Source organism: Colossoma macropomum, unplaced genomic scaffold (assembly GCF_904425465.1).
Source record: "Colossoma macropomum unplaced genomic scaffold, Colossoma_macropomum, whole genome shotgun sequence".
Taxonomy (NCBI): Eukaryota; Metazoa; Chordata; class Actinopteri; order Characiformes; family Serrasalmidae; genus Colossoma; species Colossoma macropomum.
Window position 1 is genome coordinate 12037681 of NW_023494799.1, and position 23190 is coordinate 12060870.

A 23190-nucleotide genomic window follows, 5' to 3' on the forward strand; every position below is an offset into this window, starting at 1 on the left:
TCCATGGGGTCCTGACCACTGAAGAACAGGATAAAAGGGGGCTAACAAAGTATGCAGAGAAACAGATATATACATGTATAAGCACTATATATATATATATATATATATATATATATATATATATATATATATATAATATATATAAAACACTATTCACAGTTAAAATAAAAAGAAAACAAATGCTAACAGATGCTTATATCAGCTGCAAGCACATTTTTTGTCGGCTGAAAGGCTGAGAAACAGCATTATCTCAACAGCTTTTTCTACAAAGGCCACAACATAAACATATTTTTATATAGGGACACCAAATATTTTTTGCTTATTTATTTTTGCTTAGTTGAAATGTGCCCTAATGATGTGTCTCTAGCAGAAACTTATATCGCGATAACGATAAAAATAAAATTTATCGTACAGCCCTAGAACAAACCTTAAATAGCTCTGGAGGAGGACTGATTTTATCAGCTTATCATTTGACATTTTAAGTAACTCAAGATTTATTACTATTTATTCCTATTTCATCTGATACTAACTGTTCTATTCTTTCTAAATGCACAAAATGAAATACTCTTTGTTTACTTACAAAGGTAATTTTAGTGTGAAGTCAGTAGAGCTTTGCATTACATGATGTCTAAACATCAATATACCTATAATAATTTCTTACATATGGGATCTATTTTTTGTTTTGTAGGGTAGGATTGCAGTGTTTTGTGCTCAGTGTGTATTGGTTTAAACCAGTGGTTTAGAGTCTAGTCTGAAGTAGTGGGTATACTGCGAACAGCTAACCTGATAACACTAAACAAGACTAGCCTAGCCAGCACATAACAATGCGACTAAAACACTGTTATAAATAGCCATAAATAGCCTACCACTATCTTATTAATGTTCCGTTCATGGTAAAATGACACTTCCAATGTAATTCTGAATGTTTATCATTTAGTTCGACTAGAACATTTAGGATTTCTACCTAATAATAAATCAGATTTTAGTTCCATAGCAGTTAAGAATTGTGTTTTGTTGTACTTTAATTATTTTCTTTTGTGCAAACATCTTATTGTTGTGCATGTCCTACTGTTATTGCTAGCGGGTATCTGACGTATACCATCCCATTATGTAGACCACACTTCTGGTTTAAACTTTAATTAAAAATAAAAGTTAACTAGATGTTTCAGCTGAGGGAGCCGAAGTGTGATTTTCCCTGACACATTTAGCAGTAGTTTCACAAATCCAGGACATGTCTATCACTGCTTGTAGTGCAAGAAAAGACTTACAATTTAGTGTTACAAAATGGCAGCCTGTCAAATAGGCTTTTCTATTTCAGTTTGCCTTGCTTTGTGTTAATGAACCCAGCGGACCAGTTCTGACACAGCTGGTCGTGATTGCTTCTTTAAAATCTGCTGACCCATCAGTGTTTTCAGGCAAGACTCATTTGGATGTGCCAGCGGAGAGTTTCGTACGAGATCTAGCACCTCTCCGTGGCATTATGCTGACACACCAGCAAGACTCCATTCAGGTTCAGTGTTTAAAACCCAAGTGACACCCTTTCAGTCTGTACAAAAAATGCAAGCTTTGGCACAGTGCTTGAAATAATATTGGCATCTGGATTACAGTCAAATCTGACAGAGTTTATTGCAAGCTAAAATTGTACAAAAGAAGATATGAAAAAGTAACATGGTCAATATTTACAGTCAAAACATGACATTCACCCTTTGCAAGTAATGGACATGGAAATGTCTGACTGGGGTTGAAATTGGCAGCGCGAAGAAAACTGAAAAAAATCTCTCTTTATTAGTGCCGTATCTCTCACTAGTCTTGTGACCCACAGAAGCAGGGCATTAGAGCTGGACTGCAGAGGGTTTAGGACTGAATGAGATGCATCCTTTGAACATTATCCACTGTCTGTCTGATTTTGGCAGAGTCCATGAAAAAGAACTTCACGAGAGAGAGTTGGGGATTTTCCTCCAGAGACCCCCACACAGACAGTTCTTAATCCAGCGCTGTTCCCACTGCTTCATAGCATTGGTCTTGTTTGGGGAGCGCAGCATCGTGACACAGCCACACCTGACAAAGAGGCAGTGTATTTAGATTTCAGGCTTATGTGGTGGAGACAGATTAAAAATAATAATGCAGCATTTATACATTTAAAATGTAAATGTAGTGAAATGCAGTCAATCAGCCAAGATTTGTTTTGTGTCCAAAGTTCTTTATTAGTAGAAGGTCTGAAGTAGGTATGAGGTAATGTAGCTAACAAGTAATAGAAGTGAATATAAACAAATTAGCATCGAAACCAATAATATCATTGGTTAATATTATTTTCCCCACCCAATGGAGAACAGTGACCATTACAAATCAACTGGTGTTTTAGGAGGCGGGCAGAAGTCATTACACTTCATATAAAAGATTATGTGATTGATTTTATATATATATATATAAATAAGAGACACAGTGAGACAGTGATATATGATACAGTTTGGGTGTCCCTGGTCAAATTACGTAAGTTAACACATCCTCTATAGGGAATACACATTTTAATCTGCAATTACTGTTCATTTTCTGAATTTAATAAACTGGGAAAAAAAAAAAACATGGCCTGTGCAAAAGTTATGGCACATCTTATGTGTTTGATTTTTTCCAATAAGTTAAATTCAGCAAATAAACAGATACTGTGAGCAAAATTTCGCAGAAACTGCCTTAAAATATTTAAGTTTGTTCCCTGTAGAGGATGTGTTAACTTTTTTTGCAAATAAGCAAAACACAAGCTGACCAGGGTGTCTAAACTTTTGCCCATATTACATAATACATCTACAGTGTGAGAAAACACAAGACTTGATTGAATGAAATTATTTAGGCATTTGGGCTAATTGGATGGGTAAGCTTTCATTACTAGATAGCTGTATTAGCCTTTTATTGCTAACACAAAGAATAAAGCAGCTTTAGACAGGTGTTGCATGATGATATTGGAATCATATCAGTATCAGCAGATTTTGGTTTAAAAAATCTTCCGACACTAGACAGATGTTTAAAATTGGCTCAGGCCAATATTTGATGCTGTATGTATTGAACTGGAAATGCTGGGCTAATATGCTAAAATATCTGCATTTTTTTCATTTTACTGCATTTGTAACACTTCAGAAATATATCTTCTCTGTAATGGTAATTCAGGGAGATAGTCCCAAGTTCTACATTTTATAAATGTTTATATATCAGCATTGTCAGATATGCACATGAAAAATATTGTATATCAGCATCGACCCACAATTTCCATGCCTACTTCTGACACCAAACATGTCTTGGGTTAAAGGGTTAATGGTAAAATAATGCAAATCAGATTTGTCTGCAAACTATTGCTCCAATAAATGAACCTAAACAAATAACATATCATAATATTAAAGATCAGTAATATCTTCTTGCACTGTTCAAAATTACAATGCATAATCATTTAATTATTCGTGTGTTTGTACCTGGTGCAAGCCTTGCTGTCCTCAGTTGGAGAGATGCCCATGTGTAAACAGCGCAGGTTGTCCATCCTCTGCGACGCTGGACTCCTGAAAAGACACTTACTTTGTGAGCTAATGACAGAAGACATACCTTGCAAAAGTGCAGAGTCAGGTCACAGAGTACACTGGGTTTGTTCAGCAATGTTCTGGTTGTTTTTCATTTCTTTTAATCGCCAGAGGCAGAGCGCACTAGTCTAGACTGAGACAGACAGAGTGTCATTGCCAATAAGACAGTGTGACTGGCATACAGTTTTTATGACATGCCTACGCAGCCTTCCATTTAAAGCTGATGCTAAGCTATAATCACCACAAACTTCATGTAAAGGCCAATTTGAACTCAATGACATTTATTATTGAACTAAATAAACATTTAGTCTGGATGTGGCATTTTGCTGAAGAGAGGAGGTTCAGGGGTGCACAGTGATTGATATAAATTAGACATTAAACAGCTCTTACTGGATTAAAACTGTTCTTTCATTTGGCACCCTTAACGCAGTAACTGAGTTCATTAATATTGTCTGAGCCATTGTGCAGTTAAAAAGCGCTGATAAAGAAAATTCTCTAATACTATTAACTTATCAACAGTAATGGTTATTTTTTTGAAGCATTAATAAACAGCAGATAGCATATTTATGCAGAAAAATAAATTGACACATTTAAACTATATGTCCATAGGTTTGTAGACATCAGCTCATCCAAAGCTTTTTTTTCCTAAAATAAAGTGTATTAAAAGTGAGTTTGTCCCCCTTTGCTGCAGTAACAGCCACTACTTTTCTGAGAAGGCTTTACACTAGATTTCAGAACACTGCTGAGAGGATTTGGTTGCATTCAGCCAGAACAGCATTAATGATACTGATGCTTGATGACTGGTTCTGGACCATAAATGCCACTCCAACTCATCCCAAAGGTACTGGATGGAGCTCCATCATTCCAGAGAACACTGTTCCACTGCACCACAGCCAAATGCTGGAGAGCTTTATGGCTGTTTAGCCGATGCTTGGCATGGGGCATGTTTACATTAGACTCAGTGTAAATTAAGGTTGGGCGGTATTCAATTGTTTCATACATTCAAACTGTCTCCAAATATGGTATTACCAGGGGGGGTTGGGGTTAAAAGTGAAAAAGTGTCATAATGAGAGTAAAAGCATTTATGTTGCTTTTCTGCCATCTCTTCATGTGTTATTTCAGAAATAATCATGGTCACCAAATAAGTGAACACAATGCACAATTTTCAAGCCATCATTCAATAAATACCAAACCAGCTCTGCTCACTACAGAAAACGTGTTCTGTAGTATGTGTAGCTCTTCGATGTCGCTGAGCTTCAATCATGCATAGTTTTTTTTTCCCCCTCTTTCTATTAGCGCCACCTATCAGTGAACTCCCACACCACCAATCAGTGAGTCCCTCTGAAATATAAATGGGTGGAATGTGTTTATTCGGTTGGTCAGATGTTGAACAGAAATTGGACACGTCATAATTTTGAAATACCATAATTTTCAAATTATTACTTTTACACTGCCCAAACCTGGTGTGCACAGTTGAGAGTTTACACCTGTGTCAGAAATGGGTGCAGCTTAAAGTAGCTGAATTCACAAAGTAGGAGGAGTGTCTGGACACCTTTGGATAAATAGTGCTACTATTTGCTGCAGAGAAAAGTGGGTAGGCTAACCACAGCTGGTCACTTGACTAAATGGAAAAAGGCCTACTGTCTAGCTGTTTGAAAAAACTAAACTAAAAACTAGCAAGCAGAAAAAGCCAAAAGACAGACAGTAAAAGAGAGACAGAGCTGTTACTTTGTACCCCTGACACTGATAATAATAGATACAACAGGTTTGCTCACTTTATAAACAGGAAGCTGTTCAAAGAACTTCCTCACTGCATGTGATGCTCTGTATATAAACATCTCATTACACATGATTAAATGCTTAGTTATTAAAAACATAAGAAACATCCGGCAATTAACTACATTGGGTTACATCTGTCATCATTTATTTGCAGCCAGTGGTCATTTACAGTACGTTATCCATGCTCAGTTATGCATGACCTCCATCTCTCTGCCTCAATTAAGATTAAAGCAAGTCCTGCATATTGGCTTACAGACAGGGTTGAAATCTAATCATGTTGTAATTTAAAAGAGCAAATACACTTAGATTTTATGTTACACTACATGAAAATATTAACCTTCATTTTGTAGTTTTATTAAGAGGTTCATTACTACATTTTTTTAATCCCCATTTCTGTCCTTCCACACTGGCACAGTAGCCTGGTCAACACCATTAGCATGTCTGAACAACATAGAACTCATGTAGAAAGTTACACACTAGGGGTGCGGGAAAAAGTCGATTCTTAGATGCATCATAATTCGGACGTGAACGATTCTGAATCGATTCACAAATGTCAAAAATCGATTTTCTAAATATTTAATTTATAACGTAATGTTGACGGAACGCAAAAGGCGGAACTTGGAAGTGGTAAGTGCAGCGCCCGGACAGTCTGTGGCGGCACATAACAAAAACACTGCTGGGTGAGTGAGAAACCCGACCGGCTCCCTCTGCATTAAAGCCAGGTTAGGTCAGGAGTCACAACACAAATGTTAAGAAGAGACATTTTGACCTTTCAACAAAAATCAAACCAGATTGGGAGCCGCAACATTTAATGTCCAGTATGTCTCAGTGTGTGTTAATGTCCTAGTATAGGCTAAACAATATAAACGAGAGCGCAGATTTACTTCGCTCTGCTTTAAGCTTTAGCTGTAGCCGCTTTCCTCCCCTTTCCCTCAGGAAACTTTTCTTCAGAAGTAGATCAGTTAAATGTCTCTCAACGTTCGACTGTTTTACAAGGCTGAAGTCTTGCCACATCACTTCCATTTGATTTATTAAAAAAGATATTGGAAGTAAATTCATTATGGATCTCTACAAAACTTTGCTTTAAAGGTACCAAGTCACTTTAAATAACAAACACTGAGTCACTTAGTCACTTTAAAATGTATATTGTCTCTATATTCTGTGTATATTTTGTGTATATTTAATATATTTCAGTTGGTTTTTCTTGTATTTTTATTTTTACTTATTTACTTTCTGTAGAGTGATTAGCTGAGCCTCACCACAAGCATTTCAACGCATAAATGTCCTGATATGTTGTGCAAATGACAAATAAACCCGAAACTTGAAGTCGAAACTTGAGCTCACACAGTGAAAAAATATAAATGCTATATAGAAAAAAAGATGCATCGAGATGCATCGATGATCGTTTTATAATCGCATCGCAGCCCTCTGAATTGTAAACGAATCGAATCGTGAGGTGCCTAGAGATTCCCACCCCTATTACACACAGAAAGTTATTGTCAAGTTTTTCCTAGAAACATTTGAAATAAAAATGATGCATCCATGGTAAGTGGATTAATAGGAATAGGCAATGTAAAGCTAATCACTATCAATAATATATTACTACATGATACAATACAAAACATACATTAGGTCACATCAGTTATTTGAAAATATTCCCTAACTAGACACTCTGTGTGAATCTTGGTTTATAATTTATCGATGAATCCTTAAGGGCATGAGAATTCCCCTGTCAGCAATGTACACAACTGTGTCTCTTTTTCTGTTCAGTTCTCCAGGGAGAAATACGCTGGCTGCTTGGAACATTAAGCTGAACAGTAGAGCACAGCTGAGAATTCCAGAACACATAGTAGCCACTGTTTACAGCTTACAATCAATCCTTAGTGTCTTATTCAGTTGAATAAATAGTTAAGAGTAGTTAGGATAGTCGAAATGTCTTTTTTTTAATGGGAACAAATGGACAGTGCTGACATAAAAAGAAAAAAGAACCAAACAATGCCATTAAGGCTTCAGCTAACTCAGTTATCCTGAATGTCTTTGCCTTGGATGCAGCACACTTTACAGTTAGATGTCTAAAACGATGAGAACCTGTTTTAAACCTAGTCTTACTTTCACTTTAGATATCTTGCACGGATCTTGAGGCAAAAAACATGGAGCTAGGCCATAAACATCAACACTCAGTCATATGATTCTATGGTGACTGAAAAAGCGTTACAGCAATGAGTATGAAGTTATAATAAATGTAAAATCCAGTGCCTCGTATTTGAAAAGTGGTGATCAAATTTTGAGGTGGATAACTTAAACTAGATAATTTCATATAACAACTAGAAATCCTTAAAATAGGAAAAAAAAAGTCTAATTTGCCTTTTAGTGTCTAATTTATAATATTTGACTTGCATATGCATAATGCATATATAATAGCAAATTATTAATATATCATATTATATAAGTGATTCTAAAATTTTGTAGTAGTCTTTATCTCAGAAAAAATATAAATAAATAATTGTATGTTTGTGCAGGATTCAACGGGTTATATGGTTTTTTGCTTGTACTTATTAGTACAACATGTACGGTACTACACATTGTCCAGCCAACCTGTAGGGCACCACCTTTGTTGTGTCCACAGAAGATTAAACCGACCCACAATACCTGTCTCTGAAATCAGTCTAGTTCTTACTGAGTTAAAGAATGTGTCTGAAATAAAGTTGAGTATTTCTCACAAGAGGGCACTGTGAGCGTTTCTTACCTGGAGAAAATCTCCATCTGTGAGTTGGGGTTGAGTCCAGGCAGGGTGTAGGGCTTGCCAAACTGTAGCCGCAGCTGGTGTTTGCTCTGGATCTTAGTGATGACTCCGTCATTGATGGGCAGCCAGTCCATGCTGGGCACAAGCAGCTGGCTGGGCAGCAGACAGCATTCGTCCAGCAGCGTCTCATCCGGTTCCTGAGGGTGGCTCTCGTCCCGGGCTGCAGAAAAACATTTTTTTGGGGGTATTAAAGCTGCAGACCTATGTACTTCTATGAAGACAGAAAGCTAAGTAAAACATAAATGGATCATTCCACCCAACTGGTTCAAAGTTAAAACTGAAAAAACATTTTGGACTGTTAACTGACTTCGACTTTAGACTTCTGCGTTGAGTGACCCTGTAACTTTATTATATTTATTTAACCAAAATAAATGACTGAACATTCCATTTTGTCACTACCAGACCAATCATAACACTACCACAACTATAACAAATGTTTCCATAGTGACAATTTTAGCTAATTTTGAGCATAATTCCAAACACAGCTTTGAACAGTTGTACACACATGAAATCATAATATTTTTCACAACACAAGTATTTTGGTAGTGACAATTCCTAATACGGCACATTGATTTTAGGACTTCGGGACACATTTACTTCGAAACAATGTGATACAACTGCTCACCATGTGGCCATGAGGGACAGGAACGCAGTCTCACTTCCTGCTCAAAAATGCAGGGGTGTGGATAAAATAAGGCTCCGCCTACAGACTAAAATTCTGTGTTTCAGTAGTGACATGAAAACATGGGACTGCATTTTTTGGATAAAGTTCTGATTAAGTATTATTTTTTCCAAGTTAAAATGTAGGGGTTAGGGCTTGGGACATACACCTCCCAAAATAAACAAATTATGATGTTGTATATATTTAGCTTATTACTATGCATTAAACTATGCATGGTTAAAACTGATCATGATGTGATCTTCATAATCTAAGACCTGAGTACTGAGTAGCACAGTGATTAAACTCAATGTGAACAAGTTTTTTTCCAAGTAAATCTGAACCATTTCTATTGGTCCGTTCATTATGAAATTTTAACACAATGCAAAAGGTAACTGGTGCTTTTAAATGGTATAAAAAAAGTAAAAAAGCTAAGACACTCTGGAAAGGTGAAAATGTGCTTGCTCCACTACAATGAACTTCTTTTAAAATTTCTGAGATGTCATTCAGAGTGGCCGGATGTGAAATGCTCCACTCTAGAGAAACTTAGTGTCAGAATTGTTCACAGTGATAGAAACCAAATGTCTGAAGAGTTGAATGCATCTTTAAAGTGCTATTCTTTACAGTGGTGGTGACAGGAACTAGTAGTCACAATGTCTACGACACAAATATAGCCATTTTGTTTAATATTCAAAACTACCTGTGAACCTACATATGTCTTCTGGGCTTTTAAATGTAATGATGAGCATGGATATAATATATACCTAAAAAAATATATTTTATTCAGAGACCATTGTTCCTTAAAATTCCCTGTATGTACCTCTCTGCCAGAAACAGTCGTTTTTGGCCAAAACCTTATCTTAAAACTATCGTAAAACAATGTCTCAAGCATCAGGCAAAGTATTCGTAATGATTTCATGTAACAACTTTCTGTTAGGAAACTTTTAGATGCACTCAACTCTTCAGATGTCTGGTTCATTAACACTGTGAACAATTCTGACTCAATAAGTTTCTCCAGGACAGAGCATTTCACATCAAACCACTCTGAATGACTTATGAATTCTGAATTATATACATATTTTGAAAAATCTGTGGAATTCCCCTCTAAGTTTCAGACAGATCACTATTCTCAAAGGGTTTTCTCCTTTTTCGTTCTTTATTATTTCCTTTCTCTTCTCCTTCATGTACCCTGTAGAAAAACCTTTTCCCTGTTGAATATCATTTCTGAAGGACTGGCTCCAACAACAGATGGTGTTGTTAAGGCGCACAGAGCAATGTACTCACAGCAGAGCCAGAGCTTGGTAAGGAGGCGGAAGAGCAGAGACATGCTGTCCTGGTTGTCGGAGGTGGCTGTGTAGATGGGCAGGCAGCCAGGCTTCAGCAGGCCCCAGATGCGGATCATCACCATCATCTCTCTCAGCATGCCCAGCGAGGGCCCGTCCCGCAGGAAGCCAAAGCCTGGACGCACTATGGAGCCCTGCTGTGCAGAAGAGGAGTGATGGAGTGTGCATCAGTCTCAGTGCTGCAGAAAGCAACTATCACTTAACATTTACCATCATTGTTTAAATAACTGTTATTTTATTCAATAAAACTTACACCGCATAGGCTGCTTTATTTTAAATGAGACAGCAGCCATTTTTAAGTAGTTATTAGATGATAAAAATACACTGTGATTTTTTATTTATTTGGGGTGTGTATTCGCAAAAACCTGGTGATCCGATATGCATCATGATACAATTTTTACAATTTAATATATTGTGATATAGTGTGATAACATATGCAAGGCGATATATTGTGTCTTGTCATTTTTTTTTAACATTAATTTTAGGAAAACTGTCAGAGTATAAAAAAACAACACCACATGCATGAAATCTGAGCAAAAGAAAAGTATAATGGCTGAAGATTACAACACTGCTGTCTAGCGGTTGGGGGTCTAAACACAACATAAAATGAACCTCTCTGGTTTGGTAATTTTCAATGCACTGACTAACTATAGACATGTGAGTCACAGATATATGTACCATTACTTTATTTAGGCACGAGGCTTCCTATTCGCCAGCTTCTTGTTTGAATTCTTCTCTTCCGCCTGACGAATAAGAAGCTGACTTTAGCTTTGTCATTTAGGCAGGATAAGTTAAATGCTATAGTTTAACTGCTCATTAACATCAGATCTTTTCCACTGGTAAACAAAGCATTAGCTAGCTTTGTGGGTAACCTTTAGAACTTTAGCAACAAACAGCGTTATAAGCTGCTGTAAGCGACGTTGCCAGATTTGCCAGATCTGTTGTTTGTTTACTCGCTAGAACTGCCACACCGTTTCATAAATAAATCTACAGTCAAGTTTGTTAACAGCTTAGCCTACGCTACTCAACTACCAAAATGTTAAACATAGGCTAATTTTGATGTTAGCCTGACAGTACCGGCTTTCATGTTACTGCAGCAAAAGCAGGCATGGCTGACATGTTGCCAGGCTTACTTAGGCTAAGAGGAGAAGTGATGGGGATACTTTACTATTATTATTATTATTATTACTATATTACTAAGTAATCTATTTCATGTGACACAAACGCCTACCATGAACCTGATAACCTCTTTCATGGGGAAATGTACTCTGCCTGATTCGCTGTTGTGGTGTTCCAAATACGTGTTGACAACAGCGAAATTGCAGAGCGCCCTCTGATGGACAAACTACACAATGACAACACTCATAACATGGCTGAAGGAACTGTCTCGACTGCCTTTCAGTTTCTTTTTAATTGTCATTTATTGACCATTATAAATTCCAATACCGATTTATGTGCAACTAGCTTCCATTAGTCGATAATATCGGCATGCTGATTTATTAGTCAAGCTCTAATAAAGACATGAATCCGTTACAGAAGTAAAAAAAAAAAAATCAACAATCTTCAATAATTACACCATATGAGAGGGCAGCAAGAAAGCTCACACTGATAAATCCTGACATTGTCTAAAGATTTCTTGACCATCTTTCTTGCTCTCCTGCCATAAATTCCATTCTACTTTTTGTAATGTAGTACACTAAACTGACCTGGTTGGGCAGGTTGGAGAGCAGGTAGAGAACGAAGTCGCCCACCCACTGAATGAGCTGCTGAAGGGACTGGAGCGGAGGCCCATCCAAAACAAACTCCTCCGTCTTCAGGTTAATCATCACCTTGTCAATGTCTGGTCAAAATAAAGATGTGTGAGATGTACAAGTGAATGAGTCACTAAAGTCAATGACTGGCTGTGACTGTATCAGACTGCCGATTAACAATTCCTGAGGCATCTAGCCAAAACACTCAGCAAAAAAAGCAATGGTGGGACACTGGCTAGAATTTATAACAGAAGGGCATTTTAACCAACATTTACATTTGAATATCTCCATATTTAAACAAATAATATTTTAAGATCCTAAAAAAAATTCAGTGTTATGAGTAAAAAGTGAAATGAAAAGTTTAACTTTTTTTTTGTGGGCAGCTAACATAAGTGGTGATTCATACCTGATTAATGTAGCCAAAGTGATTTAAAATGCAGTAATAGTATAATATTACTAAAGATACAATAATAAAAAATAAAAAAAAAACCAAAACAAAACCATCACCCAGAACATACTGTAGATATTTTTTCCTCCTGTATCTTCTCTCATTGGCAAGATCAGGCCTATTTAAAATGTTCATCTCACTCTTAATTTACAGTTTCTGACCATTCTTCATGACAGGTATTCATGTTTTGTTGAATTTTTTCAAGACTTTATCTTAACATCTATATACAGCGGCCCCAAAAAGTGTACTGACACTTTCATAAAGTTCTTCAGGCAACTCCTTAATTTTCACAAAATTATATTTCTTTCTTAGGAAAAAATGAAACACAACAAATGTTTCTTGGACCGGCTGTATGTGGAAGTAACAGAAGCTATAGTGTGAGTTCATTACCAGTGTCTGTGTTCTTGGTGCAGATCTCTGCCAGCCGGTCTCCTGGGCTTTTGTCTGGTGTGTTGAGGACGTGGGGTCTGAGCAGAGATTTGAGTGTGGAGCTGATGGCAATGAGGAGCAGTTTGGCATGAAAGTCACACGCCCGGGCTGCTGTGGCCGAGGACAGTTTACACAAGGAAGCCTTCACAGCCACGATTCGGGTAGATAGCACCTTAAATAACACAAGCAAAAAAACAAACAAATAACAAAAAATGCTTAGTCAACCACTAATCATGCTACCACACAATTCACATATAATAAAGACTAAATTCAGAATTTGGCAGTCAAGTTTTTTGTTGCAGAAACACATATTTGAATAGTCATATTTGAATAGTCATATTCAAATATGATTATTATTAGAATAACTCTACTATGGTACTTTTGCGCACCTTCACAAGTTTCAAATAATTGCTAGAAGCTGTAAAACCAAGAACGATGAACGGACAGAATGTTACTAATAATGAAACTATGCCTCGAATTTCAAAGTTTCTAAGGTAAATAGGTTGATAAATAATGTAATGTAATTAGACATTACATTACATTATTTATTTCTTGTTCTTGAAATCTTTTTATATATAAAAATACTTTTGGTGTTTACCTTATATTTTTGAGTTCATTATTTTAATAATGATTTTATATTTATCCACCTATTCAGCCTATAGCAGTTAAGTTCCGCCCATTCACGCTGAAGTTATAAAGAGTGTTTCAGCCAGGACTGGTTGTTGAAGAAGGTACAACACAGGACAGCCAATCAGAACAGCGGTCATTTACATGCATCAGTCTTAAAGACACATTAACAAAAACAGCCTGTTTAAGTCTAAGGGATAAAAAGAGGTTGGAAAATGGTCCTGTAAAAATGAAATATGACTGTTTTAGGTACATATCCCCACAAACATTGTAAGCAAAAAAATTAAATATATGGAAAATGCAGAATGTGTCTTTAAAATATTTATGTTATTCGACCAAATAAATTATTAACGTGGTAAGAGATTTCAAACCTTTGAATTGTGTTGTAAATGCCAGAAACTTGCGTTAAGAAAGTGCTTTTACTGGCTGGTCCCAATTTGTTTTTATTATCCTTCTTCTCAGCTGTTATACCACCCTGAATATCTTAATGAGGTAATACCCCAGGCCACACACCATGCAAACTGTTTCCACACTCCTCTTTCTGATTAATGAATGACAAATAATACGACTATCCATCTTGATATGCCACTCGCATGCTTATGTACCTGCTGCAGAGCTTGATTCTGTCTCATGTACTCCTCATGGAGCTTCTCCACCAGGTTATGGACCATGCTAGGCTGCACATGCAGCAGTACGTCCCACCAGTCATAGCCTGTTACCATACAGTACTCCAGAAGGAACAGCAGGTGGCGCAGCAGAGTGTTCATGTCTAACATCTGCCCCATGGAGGGGGAGACGCGGATCATGTTCAGCTAAGACCAAGAGTAAAAGAGAAATCAGGTCATAATACAGCTATACTGGGGTGTAAATTACCATAATGATTCAATCTGATCATAATTATAATGAACTGGAATATTCAGTCAATTTTTTCAAAAACTGAAATTTCACCACAATTGAATTAAATTAATTTGGTATGATTTAATTACTTATAAAAATATTGAATGGTGTGACTAGAAGAACTATTTAGAAAGCAACAATATAATAAAGGGGAATACCACCGATTTTAATTTTGTAATTCAGAGTAATCTGATAAGAAATGAGACATTGTAGAAAACTTGAAATTGTAGTAAACTTACTGACTCAGGATCATTCACAGTGATGGTGATAGGAACCAGACGGCTAAAACTTTTAATGCCCCTAAGAGCCCCTTCACAGAAAGCTATTACATTAAATGTTAGAAATAAATTGTCTGATGTTCGAGACATTGTTTTATGATAGATCTGAGATGGGGTTATGGTCTGAAATGTATTTTTTAAAACACATTTCACCATTATCTACATTACATATAAAAACTCACAAGACATGTGAAGGTTCACTGGTCATTTTCGACAGAAAATAAAACAGCTATATTTGCGCTGCCGATATGATTCCTATCACTATCAATGTAAGGAAATCAGAGTCAGTAAGTTTCTCTACAGTGCACTAAAATGTTATTTTGGCCAAATTGTGAGGACACACTATACTGAACATAGTAATTATCGATTGTAGGTCATTGTACGTCCGGTGAACTCGATCAAAAAGGGTACACTGCAATCACTATCAGAACTAGAAACAATAAATTGAGAAAAGATGCTTTTCTTGTAAGGCATTTCTTTATGTCGCAACTGTAAACATTCAAGCACAAGAAGTTCATTTAGCCATTATCAGACATTCTGCAAGTTCAAACTTATTGGCTTCTAGAGTTTAAGGTAAATTTTGACCTATGCACCTTGCCATGGTTGTCCACACCAACCAAAGCCAGGGATGTCCAGGAGAACTGAAGGGCTTTGAAGTGGACGGTGGGCCCTCCAGCTCTCTGTCGTTTGATGGCCGGCTCCTCCCCCACTCGCTGAGAGGAGCCAGACGTCCCATAGAACATCCCCATGGTGTGGAGGGACAGACGGTGCAGTATATGAATACTGCCGTCATGGAATGCCAAAGCCAGGCCTGTGCACACAAGATCATGTTAACGCATTACTTTACAGATCTGGACCACTTTAAATGTTTATCTAATAATAAATCAGGAATATTTGGAATTTGGAATATGTGGAGCCCGTTGCGAAAAGCAGCATCATAGTTCTCGACCTCTAACAGTCTCTGTCTTGACATCATTTTGACTCGGCCTTGTCTCTGTCTCAGGATAAAGTGAATTGAGAACTGTTCTCAAGACCAGAAGCATGTTTCCAAAATCTGATCAAATGGCACTGAACCTGGCAGTAAAGGTTTGCACTAAGGTAAACCATTCCACTAGTTTTCTGTATTGGATTGTACTCTCTTAAAAACAAGAGGCAGACGATCAAAGCAGGTAGAAGGACAGAAGGGCTATTACTGTAAGATGGGTGGCATTATTGATTGGACCATTTTGTTTTGTAAATTTAAAGGCTTTAGTTCGATTTCCATTTGTGTAAGAACTGATATAATTTGGTCTTGATTCGGCCTCTCATTTGGACTCGGTCTTGACTTGGTCTTGACTCTCAATTGGAGTCCCCTTTAGACTTGCTCTTGTACTCAACAAACGTGGTCTTGTTTACAGCCCTAGTAACAGAGCTGTTCTATATATGGCACTCACAGTTGATTTAAGTCGGACAAGCAAAACTATTTCTTTTCAAAACTTACAATGTTTTAAAGGAAAACATATATCAAGCTCAAGATCTTACACAGTATGCAAATCTGAAATATTACAGCAAAATACATGCATGAAATAAACAAAGAGGCAGAGGGCACTATCTATTTAAACCTACCGATTCACTTACAGAAAAAAGAGATACTTACCAAGGCCTGGACAAAACTTTGTATCTGAGGCGACCTTAAGGTCAGTATTGGAGATCGAGATGGGCAGTTTAGGCAGCGCCACTGCAGAAACGCGGTCTAGATCATTAGTGGCCGAGAGGATTCGCCACTTCAGAATCATTGGCTGCTTCTCACCCACTGCAAATAAAAGGTCAAACCATATGATAAAGTGCAAAATTACATACCCACATCAAATGCAGCAAGTACAGTATTAGGCAGGCAAAACACAAACAGAAACGATCAAAAAGAGTTTAGAAATACATCAGTGTGCTGGAGTTCAGATTACTTACCAACAGGTGAACGATGCTGAAAAATGTTATTGACTGGAAGTCCCTCTTTTCGTAATGACCAACACTCTACGATGCTCCCCATCTGACTGGATGCGCACAGCAATACCTTCAGAAAGACGAATGATATTACAATCAAGACAAGAATGCATGCCATAACCGTAGGAGTCTTCTTTGTAAACTCAAATTTGATGAGTTTGAGCATCAAAGTATGGCCTTCTTCTACAGACTGTCTATTCATAGTCTGTGCCTATTAGGGCTGGAAGATGAGGACTAAAATCCTATCACCATATATTCTTCTGTACCGTTTAATATCGATAATTACAGATAATCATCAGAGGTATTTTCTAATGATTAATTTTACATCTGGATAGTATTTTGACCCAAGAAGAAAACCATGGTTTCAGAAGTTCCTGAGCCCATTCAGTGATTTCCACTACAGATTTGAGTCTGTTTTAAATGCAGTGCTGCTTGAGGGCCTGAAGATCATGGCCAACCAGTACTGATTTTCATTCTTGTCCCTTGCATACAGAAATTTCTCAGGATTCTCTGAATTGTTTAACGTTATTATGTACCATAGATGATGAAATCCTCAATCCTTGCTATTTTATGTTGAGAAATGTTATTCTTGAACTGTTGCACTATTTGCCCGCTCAGTCTTTCACAGTGTGGTGAACCTCTCCCCATCTTTGCTTCTGAAAGACTCAGCCACTTGGGGATGCTCTATTTACACCCAATCATGTTACTGATCGCTTGGCAATTAACCTAATTAGCTATGAGATGTTCCACCAGGTGTTTTTTTTTTTGTAACAGTTTTTCGAAAAGGGGTTGTACTATTAGTGTGGTGCTGCTAGTAGAAACAAGCTAAACTTTAAAACAAACACTTAAAAAAGCTTTTAGTTTGTCATGATTTCGATTTGTGAAAGGACTGCGGCTAATAATCTGACACTCCCCCACACCCCTGACAAGACAACTAGTCACTGAAGACGTGCCTTACATTTAATCAGATTAGTAAGCACAGAAAAAACATTCACAACGTAGACTAGACAGTTTTAAGTTTAATATTTTTAAAGACAGCTGCCCAGAGTACATAAAACGCAAGGCGCCCAAAGCACAAAAACAGCAAGCAAAATGTGTCTCTACCAGAGATTAGCCCATTAAAATGTTAAACAACAAATACATAAAATGTTTAGCCAGTGCTTTTGGTTAAGTTCATTAAATTTTTGATAAACAGCTGATTTTTGACTAGGCAGTTTTCATTAAAGTGAAAAAGGGTGAAAGAGCGCAACTTGTTCTGGTAAAACTACTTAGCAATGCACCAAATGACTCCAACTTTTGAGTCCTTATTAGTCCTAGATGTCCTTATTAGTCCTAGATGTCCTTATTAGTCCTATATGTCTTATTCCTCATTATCTAGCAAGAAAAAGACATCATTTGAAGTAGGCTATATTGAAGTAGCAACCTGCAAACCCAGTTTGATAAATAGAACTGACATTTTATTATTTTATCTAAAATGTCTCAAAGATGCATTATTACAATATATAAAAAACAATAATTATCTTTAGCATTTTACCCCCTAGGCCTACTGCCAATATGGCAGGTGAAACACTATAATCTTACCTGCTCAGAATTCTCCCGAGTGAGGAATTTGAGGTGCGTGACGGCCGGATACTTGTCTTTCCGTACCGGGTCGGTGGTGCAGCGCATGAAAAGCGAGGGCAGCAGCTCTGTATCGATGCGGCACTTCTCGTTCACCACACTTACGCACACTTTGTAGAACTGTACAGGCGAGGAGCTGCTGCCATCTGTTGCGGCCACCACAATGTTTCCACCACCGGTGAAAGCGATGTCAGCCAGGGCCACACGTCCACGCAGTCGGCACAGGCTCTCACTGGCTGAAAGCAGAGTGCCGTTGGGCTTCAGCAGAGACACAGTCACCAGGCCACTCACAGTCACAGCCAGCCAGCCCTCCATGGGCTTACCACCGAACAGTGTGAGTGATGGCGAGAACTTCACCCGGGAAAACTTCTCACCAAAGTTGGTGGAGCCAGACTACGGAGTGACAAGAACAGAAAGCAAAATGAAGACCACAGAACTGAAGCATGTCAGTAATCGCAAAACACGGCTGTGCTTTTTATGGAAGTTTGAAGAAAGATTTAATTTACACATTTTTCCTGTTATTCTAAGAGTAAACATTTGGCCAAGACAGGTCTAGATTTTGCATCTTTAGCTCTGCACTGGAGCTATGAGTGTTGCTTCTCTAAAGTTTGTAAAGCACTGTAGTTAAAATTTAAAACTACATGTCTTGTACATATACCTAATCACCTAGTGTTGCCATAGTAGTCTTTCCAGCCATATTTTCTGGTTTAAGCCTCACTTCTGATGATGTATTTTGAAGGTGGGTGGAACTTCAGAAAAACTAAAGGCTCTTTTTAAGCAGACGCTTGAGCACAGACTGTTCCAATTGTTTTTTTATTTCCTCTGGCTGGAGAGGAAAGAGAAAGTATGTTACTGTATCTCTTCTTATTTGTGCAAGTATTTACTATTAATGTCAAAATCAGTGGCTATGCAAGCAGTCAGGATTTCTTTATTGCATGGGGGGGGGCAGGATTTTGCTCTCCATGGCTGTATGATGCATTTGTATAATTCATGCCAGGTATTGTAGTGAGAGAACACAGATGAATAAAAATAAATAAAGAAAAAATTGTGAATTCTGTGAAGCTGATGAGACTGAGAAATGCAGTGCTGCTCTAGAGAATATTACAAACGTGACAAAAAACATTACATCCTAATTTTAGGCCAGAATGCACCTTTAACACAAACTCTGCAATGGAGCCAACAAGTAATGGAGGCTTACATCCCACCAATTAGCACTAAAAATACTGCATGCAAAATTCACACAGCTGCCTCAAACTGCATCGAGTAATCTTAAATAGATTTGACAATGTTGTTTCTGACACTGTATGACAGTGTTATCTATAAAAACACTGAAGTGAAAACAGCCATCTTGCCACCTGAATTTTGTCCATGCTTTTACCAGAGGTTTACTTTGGACAACAGATGTCTTTTCTGATCAATAACATTTCGAGTAAGGGGGAAATGGTGCACATCATCACCAAACTGCTGCTTTAAAAAAAGTTTTTTTTCCCATTTACCTTCTCCACATGCAAAGCAAGCTTGACCCCATTATGCAACCATGACAGAGCCACGATAGGGTCTCCATCGACAGAACTGCTTTGAGTACTTTCCCAGCTGTTCACCAGGTGCTCTGTCATTGCCCAGCACTTGATCTGTCCATCTCCATCAGCAGAGAGCAGTCTGGATCCTAGCCACACATAGTGAAACACAATGGTCAGTTATAGTGGCTTCAATGAGGGCCAAAATCACTACAATGTTTTTGTTTTCCCTGAATTAATATACAATATATAAGGGTTATAATCCAGACCATGTTGCTCAATCTAGAAACTGACGTGTAATTCTGAAACGGCACTCATAACTGCAGATACTAATAGTCGTGCATACAGCCTGTTGAAAAATTAACAATCTTTCAACTTTTTGCCTTAAGCAACAGCTCATAGAGAGGACAACTATAGTAATAGTTCATATGTTTGAATAACCTGTTGCCACAGATACCTTTGACATTTAGTATATAGAACACAAATTTGTTTTCTATAAACATCTTGAGAAACAGCACTATAAGGAAGCACCATTAGCAGTTTCCAAGCTGAGAAGCAGGTCTTGAACAACTGATATTTGAATCTTGAATGACAGATATCTGAATGGACAGGTTTAGCACATAAAAATAAAATAGTTCTAAGTAAATCTTATGCACTTGGATTTACGTACCTGACTGATCCCACTCCAAACAAGAGATGACTTCTGTATGACCCGAGTTTATGGAGTAGACATCCCAGGGATGTTCAGTGTCAATGATGTGAATCATATGACTGAGATCTAAAACACAAAGAGTATGATGTTTATTAATTAAAGACTTCTAACAAAATTGCTATCAGACTCATAAAATCCTATACTGGTCAGGCTCTAATTACAATAGCATTTTTGAAATTCTTAATTGGCTTATAAACAATTTAACAAAATACGTCCAATAATGATAAATATATGATATGACAATTCAAAATAAAATGAAATGTTTAGTAATAACTGCTATGGCATAAACCAAAAAAAAACTTAGTATAGTAAAGGAGGTGTTGTCATTACTGACCATAACCAAACAAAATCAATGTAGTCTTTAATTAGGTTATTAAAATATAATTGACATCAATTTAAAACCTTATATCTGACAGCTTGTTTGCAACTCAGCTATGTTCTTTTTTCAACAACCATTCCAAGACCCTCAAAATATCTCGCGATTTCAAAAAGTATTATATTTATGCTATATTGCCCAACCCAAGTTTTACTGGGGAAATCAATGGATGACACTGGTTTACGTAAGATGTACAGACTCTTCCTTTCATCTCTCATTCATGTTTTACAGAACTTAAAGGAAGGGGGGGAATAGCAAAAATACAAAATTGCTGTATACTTATTTTTTTCAGACATCTGATCAGTTGGAACAGACAACAAAAAGAACCAGTAGTGCTACATTTAAAACTTTCAAAAACTGTGAATATTGTGGTTTTGAGTCAACATTTGGCTAAACTGTGCATCATTAAACACGTTTAAACAGGACTAATTTTGCTCTCTTTATAATGAAACATGCAGTTGGTCCTGCATACTGGTACTGGTGATATGCACGGTATGTTCTAAAAAGCACAGAGCGACATAATTTATCACGATAATGATATATATTGTCATATTGTCCAGCCCTAGTTTAAGACGTACCTTCTGCCAGTCATCTGTCATTTTTGTATGTTACGTTTATTCAGTATGTATTCTTTTGGATGGCTACATGTTAAAAGCTGAAAAGGGTGATGATTGATATGAGGACTTCTCCTACCTTTATCGTCTTCTTCATTTTTTAGGTCTGTGGTAAAGGCAATGAGGTTTCTACAGGACCACGCACACACCAGCGGGATTGAGGGGCGATGGTTGCTTTTGGGTCTCTTCTCCCACTCGCACATATACACGACCTCCATGATTAATTCATGGACCTTTCAAAGGCGTGTATGTACCGTATATGTCGCTAAAAATCGCTGAACTTCACACAGACGCTCAATTCATTCAGTCGGTGCCACTGCACGAACCTAGCTAACTAACTAGCTGTTTAGCTGGTTCGTCAAAACAAAAGCAAGAACTGTTAGCGTTAACAAAATAAAGGGTACAAATGCGCCTCATTTACCAAACTACATTTTATCCGTACGGTTCTGAGAAAGAATAACCACCCCAGCGTTTCTGAAACTCTATTATGTTTCATGTACGTGAAGAACAGTTGAGTACAGAGTGATTTCTGTTTGACTCTGCCTCTGTACTGCTTTCTGCTCCTGACAGAAAACTGTCACAGCGCCACTGCTGGTCTGGAGTATAATGACCGTTGGTGTCTTAAATTGAGACCCTCCTCTGTATCCAGCGGTTTTAACTTTTAAAGGGATAACTCCACTCATAGTTCTCCATAGATCAGTCGTTGAGGTGTAATCAAAGTCATTCAGTGTGGTGTATAGAACTCGGATTTCTTTACAGTGGTGGTTATAAGAGCCAGGGGTTGTATGTATACAGCGCTCTCCCCTAGAGCCATCAGGCTCTTCAACTCTTCCCAGTGGGGCCAGAAGAAGAAGAAGAGGAGAGATGAGGACTGAATCTGAATCTCATGCTAAATCATAGGTTCATTCTATCCATCTGCACATATGGACACCTTACTGTACATATTGCACTATCTGCAACCCCTACCGCGCATCTTGCACATCTGGACACCCCACACCTAGACATTTTATTTCAGTACCAATATATGCACATATTTATTCAGTATTGTCATTATATGCTGTTATTGCACTGCCCTTTTCATCTCAGGTTATAGATCTTATTGCAGATTTTTGTATATTTCTATTTGTATATATGCCATATCAATATATATGACCAGTTAATCAACTTGTTTGTGTCTTCTTAGTCTGTATATGTAATGTTAATAATGATACAATAAATGTCAGTAAAACATAAATAGGTTTTCTTTGTGCAACACTATAAATTTCATGCTGGCCTGTTGCTGGTTTAGCTGGTTGCCCAGCATGGTCACGCGCTGAAAACCGATTACTGAGCTAAAATCCAGCTCTCCTTATCGGATTCTTTCATCGGATTTCTGGGTCTTAATCAGATCTAAGAAATCGAAGTATGCTGTTTACATGACCACTTGAATCATCAGACAGGTTAACTGCCGAAATCGGATTATGATCAGATTATTACGGGCATGTAGACGCACTGGGTGTTTACAAACATCAAACACTTTCATTTCAATTCAATTTTTAATTTAATAAGCTTTATTGGCATGACCATATTCATTTACAGTATTGCCAAAGCATCATCAAAAGGAAAAAGAAGAATTAACGTTTAGAACATAGAACTTTAGAACAAGAGCAAAAGAACTCTTAATTTAATTTGATGTAAAAATAATTATGACAAGAATCACATAAAATAATAGCATAAATAGTGCTTTGGAATTGAGTTGTACAGAAAAATTAAGAGGGAAAATAATAATAATAAAGATCACTTTCACTTCCGCGTCAAG

The 23190-nt window shown here is 37.4% G+C and overlaps 1 protein-coding gene across 2 annotated transcripts; it reads right to left on the reverse strand.

Annotated features, from left to right (window-relative positions):
• Positions 1-1601: 1601 nt before the first annotated feature.
• On the reverse strand, positions 1602-21947 carry med16 (mediator complex subunit 16). 2 transcript variants are annotated; one of them, XM_036587332.1, is made up of 14 exons: positions 21472-21947; positions 20361-20468; positions 19670-19839; positions 18135-18566; positions 16518-16623; positions 16210-16365; positions 15167-15384; positions 14004-14210; positions 12733-12943; positions 11850-11983; positions 10085-10277; positions 8086-8302; positions 3459-3542; positions 1602-2058 (listed from the first exon to the last, which is right to left on the reverse strand). In XM_036587332.1, exons 1-14 carry the CDS (start codon positions 21608-21610, stop codon positions 1932-1934), a joined length of 2502 nt encoding a protein of 833 aa, XP_036443225.1. In that variant the 5' UTR covers positions 21611-21947; the 3' UTR covers positions 1602-1931. The 2 variants fall into 2 exon arrangements, with proteins under 2 accessions (XP_036443225.1, XP_036443223.1); XM_036587330.1 differs by having other exon boundaries at positions 10085-10280.
• Positions 21948-23190: the final 1243 nt, after the last annotated feature.

Coding starts and splice junctions, on each gene's coding strand:
- med16 (XM_036587330.1), bottom strand. CDS start 21,610: ATGGAGGTCGTGTATATGTGCGAGTGGGAGAAGAGACCCAAAAGCAAC. Junction 12,944..14,003: donor AGAATCAAGCTCTGCAGCAG/GTACATAAGCAT, acceptor GTGTTATTTAAG/GTGCTATCTACCCGAATCGT. Junction 3,543..8,085: donor CAGATGGAGATTTTCTCCAG/GTAAGAAACGCT, acceptor GTGTCTTTTCAG/GAGTCCAGCGTCGCAGAGGA.